This window comes from Sinocyclocheilus grahami, unplaced genomic scaffold, assembly GCF_001515645.1.
Source record: "Sinocyclocheilus grahami isolate Dianchi unplaced genomic scaffold, SAMN03320097.WGS_v1.1 scaffold1724.1, whole genome shotgun sequence".
In the NCBI taxonomy this organism is placed as follows: Eukaryota; Metazoa; Chordata; class Actinopteri; order Cypriniformes; family Cyprinidae; genus Sinocyclocheilus; species Sinocyclocheilus grahami.
The window spans coordinates 151,068-160,097 of NW_015506903.1; the positions used below are offsets into that span (position 1 = coordinate 151,068).

The 9,030-nt window shown below is 37.6% G+C and overlaps 1 protein-coding gene across 1 annotated transcript in view; it reads right to left on the reverse strand.

The window, feature by feature from the left end:
* Positions 1-1,513: 1,513 nt before the first annotated feature.
* The window catches only part of LOC107572249 (uncharacterized), a 22,371-nt gene continuing 14,854 nt past the window's right edge, over positions 1,514-9,030 (reverse strand). The window contains exons 2-3 of the mRNA XM_016258674.1: positions 1,953-2,319; positions 1,514-1,721 (exon numbers count right to left, since the gene is read on the reverse strand). Coding sequence (XP_016114160.1) covers positions 1,698-1,721; positions 1,953-2,319 — 391 coding nt within the window. The 3' untranslated portion in view covers positions 1,514-1,697. The remainder of the gene's footprint in view (positions 1,722-1,952; positions 2,320-9,030) is intronic.

A 9,030-nucleotide genomic window follows, 5' to 3' on the forward strand; every position in this document is an offset into this window, starting at 1 on the left:
AGTGATATGAAACAGCTGGGTGCAATCCGTGCTGAGTGCAATCAGTGCAATGAATGATGGGATATGTAGTCCGGGGTGATGTGCAACAGTGTGTAGTGCGAGAGTCAATGAAATTGGAAAGGGTGACCTCTGATGGCTAGCAGATGGAAGTTCATGGACCGGATTTGTGACATTTGTTATGTCGAGATCACGGGATAATTAAGTCATGATAACCACAAAGCAGCTTTTGTTATGTAGAGATTATGAGAAAATTAAGTTGTGATCACGAAAAAACAAGAAAGAAAACTAATCATAATCCATGGCCTCTTAGGATTTGCCGGAGAAATTAAGTTCAGAGCATTTAGCGAAATATTAGACAATATAATCATATTTTACTTTACCTGTTAATAATGTCTTAATTATTTAATGTATGTTTAAATAAATCTGTTATGAAACAAGTTATGACAGCCACTGTGTACATGATTATATTTCAACAACAAATAGAAATTTTATAATTTAGAAGTTAATTTAAAAACTGCATAATGTGCAATTTACATGTTTGCATACAATTTTTTAATTCAAGTGTTGATTAAATAAATGGTAGTTAAATTTAATTTTGGGCTCTGTTGTTAATTGTAACCTTATAGTAATGTAAAAGGGCTCCCAATAGTTTAGAGCAGAATTTGAGGTAGATTTTCATCCCTTACAAAATCTTAATTGTAATTAAATTTATTTAAAGAAATAGCCATTTGTTCAGTAAACCACTGTTTAATATAAAAAAAGCAATTTTATGTTTAGTCCCCCACCCCCCGCTATACCGAAACAATACCGAACTGTGCCGTCAAAACCGAGGTATGTACAGAACCGTCATTTTTGTGTACTGTTACACCCCTAATACATATATTTATTAAGCATTTATAACATGAGTTAGAAATGTCTCACTATTTGGCGCCCTTTTTATTCATGCATTTATAATTGCTTATCAATGATTTATAATGCATTTGTAAATTAGTTATTAGTCATTTGTCATTTGAACACCTTCATAAGCCCTTTACAAAGGGAACCTTAATGTAAAGTGTTACCCAAGAAGCTTTCACAATTTTCCCACAGGCAGCAAATGTCCTGATGCTGATCCTCAGATAGACCTCATCTCTGAGCACATCTTCTCTAGTAATTATTTATTCATCTAATGACAGCAATCTCCATCACCTCTGAACCAACTCAAAAACGGAAGTTATGATACTATATTATGAAATGCACAAGGCTGCAAGTGAAAGCTATTCTTTAAAATAAAGATTTATTTCCACTCACACAGATGACCAAGTTTACATAGTTGGGTATAAAGAGACAATCTGTGAAGATTACATAGTAAAGTTGTTAAGGATATAAGTCTGACTACAGTTAAAAGTGAACTTGAATTCATATCCTTACATGTATAAAAACAAACGCTGACAGAAAGTTAAACAAAATTATATATATTAACTTCTGTTCTGTTTAAATGATTATTAATATTATTATTATTAGCTGGTGTGATGCATGTTATTTAAAAATGAATGTGGGTAAAATCAAAGCATTACTTATTGATTTCAGAAAGAAGAGTTCCTCCCAGTCATTACTACAGGTCAGAAGATGGATCGCTGAACTTGGTTGGGGTTTGGGTGTGGACAGCATCACTACAGATGATAGAAACAGGATGCAGAAGATGATTAGAACAGGTTTTAGTCCAGAATCACTTCAAGGGTCTGTTGAAAAGATAACAAGAGTTACAAGAACAAATGTCCTTTACTTTGAAGGTCATCCACTATAAAGCGATTTAATGGACTACGAAGTGCTCTAATGAACTCCTCGGAAGGTCTGTTTGGGTCTGTCAATGATTCTCATTTTTATAGCTTATTGATTTATTGATTTTGTGCTTTAACAGTTATGTTTATTGTTTGTACATGAATGTAATCCACAGGCACCAGCTGACTAACCTGGTCCCAGCTCCAGCTCTTTCTTCTGCGAAAGACTCTGATTTTGTCGGACACTTTTTGGAAGTCCTGCAGGATGTTCTGGAACATAATCTTCAATGCACCTCTGACCTGATTGAACAGTTGCACATCTTCTGCTCTTTGGTTCTCCTGCCGCCAGCGATTGCATGCCATCGGGTCCACATACACCTCATGGTTCGCCATCTGTGTGGCAATGATCTGCACCCGCTTAAACTTCATCTGGATTCCGTATCTCTCACCTTCGCTGACAGATGTATCAGCCTTGATGTATGTCACAAGTGCATTTCGGAGCTCCCTCACAAACTCTCCGAACACATCAGCATTATAATCCACATAGAACTCATTTGAGCTACAGAGAAAAACACCAAAAACACAACATATGTAACTGAAACTAAAAGTGAAAAATGTCTAAATATGTCAAATAATCTCAAAAATAAAATAAAACTTAAGCTGTTTATGCACAATGTTCAGAACTAACAGTAAATGTACTAATACCATGAGGCAGAAATACTTATCAAACTCAGAAATAATTTTATAATATAATAATTATTTTTGTTAATTGTTTTTTGTTCTTTTTGCTGTTATATTTTTGTTTCTAGTTTCTTTTTGTTTTGATTTGTATTTTTTTTATAAGATTGTTCCTAAGTCTGAATTGTCTATTGCTTTTCTTCAATTCTAATTATCTTTTTTTGTTTTATTTTTCCTAGTTTTGTTTTTACTTACTCTCTCTAGTTGCATTAGACTTGTTTGTTTGATATAATTTTGTTTATATAATTTGCATCGTTTTGTTTCCTTTATTGATTTTTCTTATATATATATATATATATATATATATATATATATATATATATATATATATAAAAAAATCATTATTTTGTTTTTATACTCTTATTGTTACTAACACTAATTACATAACCACAAAATTATTATTGGTAAACTATCACTTCAACTGAAAAAAAAAATGCTCAAATGATCATAAATATCATTAAAAATGTTGGTGCTGCAAAATCAGTTATTTCATATATATATATATATATATATATATATAAATAATCACTGCCACACCCACTTGTTGGCTGATACAGCAATGATCAGGCTTAAGGATCAGATGAACAAAATGAAATGGAAACCAAGAAACAAACAGTGATAATCCACACCAAGAGAACATCCAGGTAGCAAACGTTAACACAAGACAGCGAACAGAACAAAACAAAACACAGGGCTTAAATACAGGGCAAACAAAGGATCTAATGGGTTAATTAACAAGACACAGGTGAATGGGGTCAATCAATCAAACACATAGGGAAAGTAGGTCAAACAAGCAGAGACCAACCAAACACAATGAAAACTAGGACAAAACCGAACATAATCCTGACATTGCCTCCATGGTCGTGTCGCAGGAGACAGGAGCATAAGAATAGAGAACAGTCCCTGTGGCCATGACGAGGAGGCTAGTGATTGCCATAGTGACGGCCACGAGGGAGCAGGGTGAACTTGAGATCCAATCAGCCTCCGTGGCTGAGACAAGGAACTTAGAAGCACAGGAGATACTGACGGCCTCCTCGGCCGAGATGCAGAAACTGGGACCATTTGATTCAGGAACAGTCACGTTGGCCATCAGGGTATAGCCCCACCCCAAAATTTTCTTTGTGGAAATTACGGGTATGTGTGCAGTCCAAACACATATAAAAGCCACTGTTGTTACAGTCAGAGTCTCTGTAAGCACAATGACCACAGAGCAGGACAGGTCTGGGGCTGGAGCTGTTGTGTGTGTGGCCCAGACACACACAAATGCTAGTGCCATTATGGACAGTTCAATGCTCTCTTGGCTGATTTCTGGGGCTGGAGCCAAAACTGGAGCGAACTCTAGATGCTAACTAGATGCTAGTCATTTCCACCCCGAGATGGATCTGGTGGCAGGCATGATGGCTGAAGACTCTATGGAATTGCAGGGTTTCTCGTCTGCAATCCCCACTGTAAATAGGGAGCCGCTCAACAGTAGGGCATATTCCAAGTACTGAGCTAAGGTCCAACTAGAAACACCCCCTGGCACCAGCCAGCTAAACCTAGAATACAAGCCACTCCAAAAAAAATCCATAAGTTGAACGTAGTGCTGGGCAGTTTGACCAAAAATCTGTATCACTGTTTTTTTTTTAGGATTCTGGTGGTTTGATGGTTTATCACAGTTTTTCCCTGACTGTGCCTTTATATTAATCAGAATGCGTGAAACCGTTGGAGAACCACTGCATTTTAATCACGATCCAAAGAAACATGCTAGCATGAGCAGTTTTTGATGTAAATTAGATTGTATAATTTCTAAATTAAACAGAATGGTCTGACTTTAGTTTTGTGATATGATGCTACATAAAACATGCAAACGAAACAAAAACAGCAGACGGGCGAAATGAGGCGCAAATTTCCTCTCTGACAGCAGGTGGCGCTTATGGAACTGCTGCGATATAGCGTTTCCTTGGTTACTACTGTAAACAAGAGAGCGCTGTGTTTTTAATTAAGGTCAGTGTTTTATTGGCTCTGTGAGATGGTACAAAGCGTTGTTCACAGTGGTGTAATACCACTTTAAAAAGCGTGAGGATATGTAACAACATCGTTTTGTGACAGAACTTTCACACGCTCCATTCGCGATCGCCTCCCGGGTAGCCAATCCGTGAGTGATAGTGTTCCTTTGGTCCCCCTTCGGTGCGATCACGGGGGACCCTCAAGCGCAGGGCCAGGTGCGACCGCACCAGTTGCAGCGCCCTAAGGACGGCCCTGTGATGAACTTTCATGAGGACGCAGCATAACCAGATCGGAGCTGTGACAGATCAGTCATCTCTCCTGAGCATCTTTCACACTGGCCTCTGGCCATCAGACAGTCATTACTTGATCTGGTCACGATCAAATATGTTAGCTTTGCTTGGCAGCATAAAGGAAATTTATGTTTTTATTTTTAAATGTAACTGTTTGAAAACGAAAGTACATGAGGCCTTTTGAAAGATGTCTTATCCTGTGGCTCCCTTTAGTGGACTGCAATTGTCCTTTAGAGGGGTCATTTTTGCTCAGCCAATGCAAGTCTATGGGAAATTTTTTATTATTTATACCAAAACTATAAGTCTGATCAGTTAGAAAAGATATAGCAACAAACTATAAAGGTCAAAGGTCTCAGCCGAGTTTCCTGCTTGTAGCATTAAAGCCCTAGGAGGAGACAGAGTTGAAAATGCTGGGTCTCAGAAGAAGAATAAAAAGTTTAAATAGTATAAGAGTAAGCTGGCTTTCTCAAGTAACTAATAACTTCACTAACATTAGTGTGGTGGATCAATGAATGTGGGTGAAGGGGAGAGATAAAACAGATACTGTGTGTCTCTGTGTACAGCAGTAAACCAAATACAATCTTTTTATCTCCTTGTTTCAGATTATGAAAGAGATGAGAACTCCTGGCCAGCCTTGTGGACTGAAAGTCAGGCTAGGGAACTTAAAAACAGGCACTCTTAAATGTGCATTGAAAATTGCCAGCTGATAAAACCTGGACCATATTCATATTGTCACGAATCCGGTCCATGAACTTCCAATTTCATTGACTCTTGCACTACACATTGTTGCACATCACCCCGGACTACATTTCCCATCATGCATTGCACTGATTGCACTCAGCACGGATTGCACACAGCTGTTCACACTGATTGCACCCAGCTGTTTCATATCACTCCCTCACTATTTAACACTCACTCTGATCCCTTCCCTCTGCCGAGTATTGTTTCAGTGTTTATCACTCCCCTAGTGATAGCTACACTACAGAGCCCTCAGTCATTTCCTAGCCTTAGCCTTAGCCTTAGCCTAGTTTAGCCTTGCCTTGTCTGTTTCCTTCGGTGTTGATCTCAAGCATTGTTTCAGCGTTTATCACTCCCCTAGTGATAGCTACACTACAGAGGCCTCAGTCATTTCCCAGCCTTAGCCTTAGCCTCGTTCTCGGTTTCTGATCTTCGCCTGGTTTCCTGGATTTCTCCCCTAGTCTTGCCCCTTCTGATTCTGTCTGCAGTTCATCAACCCACGCTAGCCCTAGGATTATTCTTGTGTTTTGCCCGCCATATACCTGTCTGCCTCAGTTTGACCCTGCCTGCTTTATGACCATGTCTCTGTCTTCTCCACAATAAAAGCTTTGCGAATGGATCCGCACGTCTCACGTCTCGTCAGCCCTGTAACACATATAACCAGAGGTGGATAGAGTACGAAAATATTCTAGTATATAAGTAAAAGTACCATTACATTAACGAAAATTTACTTAAGTAAACGTAAAAATACCAGTCTAAAAATCTACTCAAGTAAAAAGTCGCTCATTTAAAATTTACTCAGAGTAAAAATTACGGTTACACTTTATTTCGATAGTCCACTTTAGACATTCTATTAACTATAAGTAACTTTGTAACTACATGTCAACTAATTCTCATTAATTTGCAACTACATGTCTACTAACTCTCAGAGTAGACTGTTAGGGTAGGTTTAGGGTTAGTAGAATAAGTTGACAAAGAAAGTGTTAGAAGATATTAAGCAGACAGTCTACTAATACTCTACTAACTGCTAGTTGACATGTAGTTGCAAAGTTACTTACTGTTAATAGAATGTCTAAAGTGGACTATCGAAATAAAGTGTTACCAAAATGACTTAGTTACATTTTAACAGTGGGAGGGAGGCAAAAATGGGAGAGGCCAAGGGCGTCAAACTCCGTTCCTGGAGGGCCACAGCCCTGCACAGTTTAGTTATAACACTAATTAAACACATCTGATCCAGCTAATATAATCATTTAGGCTTATTTGAAAACTACATGGTATGTGTGTTGGAGCAGGGTTGGAAGTAAACTCTGCAGGACTGAGTTTGACACCCCTGGGATAGGCCTATAAATCGCAAACTTTTTTTTTTTAATTAAAGGAATCAGTTATTTAGAATAATAAGACATTTGGGCTGTTACCAGGCAAATTAAATCAGTATCAACAAAATTCATCTTTGCAATGCAGAGGAAACACAGAAGCTTCATCTGAAGTGGCATTTAGATGTATTTACTGTTTAATGCAGGACATTGATGCATTTTACCTGCAGTTACAAATGCAGAAATAATGTTTTGATATATTAAACATAAAATGTTGAATTCTCATTTGAAGTTATAAGGAAAAAAAACTCAAAAGATACTTTAAATGTGAAATTAAAACCACCAGTAGGTGTCAGCAAGTCACTGTTAATAAGTGAGTGATTGCGATTGAACCGAATCATTTAAATGGTTGATTCATTCAGGAACGAAACAAACGGTTGATTCATTCAGGAACGAAACGCCCTCATGTTGCTCAGAGACGCAAAACTGTGTTGTGGCTGTTTGGAATTATTTTTGTTGTCGAAATAGAGCAAAAACAGGCAATATGGAGTCAAAACTCAAGCCTCTTAATTAACTTCTTGTTTATTGAACTGTTGTAAAAAAAAATTATATGTAATCATGCTGATTTTTGGAGGAAAAAACGGCATTCTTCGTGTGATATTGATTTACTATATGAAATTATATAAATATATAAATTTTCTATATTATAGAAAATGCCTATACAGGCATATAATATAAATATGTTAAATTTTGTGATCATTCTAAATGTATGTATATTAACAGACTGAATCACGCAGTGAAAGAATGCACTCTAAATGCGCGCGCACAAGTCTAACTAATCTACTAGACTTCAGGGCACTCTGTAGGAGTGTTTTGTTTGTTTTTTGGCAAAATACTGATAATGTCAAATCGCACATCGTTAAAATAACAATTACGATATCATCACGATATTATCACGGTATCAATATTTTTGGGGGCTAATTTGTGCACAACCGTTTGCTAAACTGTCAAAGCTTAATTTTCACCACCAATGCAACGATGCAAGTATTTACCTTACCTATACATGCTTGCGAAGGGTTGATGTCGAGATTTTATAAGCTGCTAGTTTGGTCTCCCTAGGCAAAGACAGCTTAAACTGCATAATAGAGCATACATATGGCCAGGGGTTCACTTCATTTCAAGTTTAACTTCAGCAGAATACGAAGGGGTTTTGTTTTCAGCTGGGTCTGCTCTGCACCACTAACGCCTGTCTTGTCCGTCTGCATCTTTCTTATGATTTTAGTGCCAGTTTGCTCTCTTGCCCATTGTTTACTGCAGTAGTTTCCAGGGAGAGATTTTTTTTTTTACTCAGTAATTAATGTGTTTTCAAATGTAGCGAAGTACAATACTTCAAACTAAATATACTTTAATAAGTAGTTACTTTTTTAACTTTAAAAAGTAGAAGTACACAAAAAATCTACTCAATTACAGTAATGCGAGTAAATGTAATTCGTTACTTTCCACCTCTGCATATAACATCTAAGGATAAATGTAGCTCTTAACTGGTTGAGTTAAACAGTAGAAAATCAGTCCAGTCTCCCCAGCTGTAAATGTCATTGGCTGTTAAAGTCTTGTGTTTCTTATAATAAAGTGACATGTTGATATCACACAAGCAGTCTTTCAGAATACTATCAGTTAGAGATACAAACTGTATGCATTAGTGAGTGTGGTGGTGTTTATGGGGTGTTGCTCTGGGACGGGTGAGTATGAGGCTGGGAGGGAAACATCACAGTATACTCACTACAAAAAACTAGACTACACCACTGGTTGTTCACTCGCAGAATACAGGCATTGGGATGACACATAAGTCTGAAGAAGTGAGTTGAGGTAGTGAGGTACAGATCTGGGGTCTCATTTATAAAACTCTCCATAGATTTCATCCTAAAAGTGTACGTACGCACAAAAGCTCGATTTTTTTCTAGCAGCCAGAACCTGTGCAAAAATCTCTTTATAAATCTCATTCGGGAAGATTGTGTGTACGTGCATCTCCACGCCGTCTCCTCCCCAAAATCACCACAAATGGAGCTTACAATGCCTAGTTTTACTGTGCATAACCTCATCTGCATATCATTTCCATGCATACTCCCATCCACGTGACTCCATGTTTAACACCGTCAGAGGTACAAGATGTTAAGGAAATATGAGATACGGACTATAAATGCC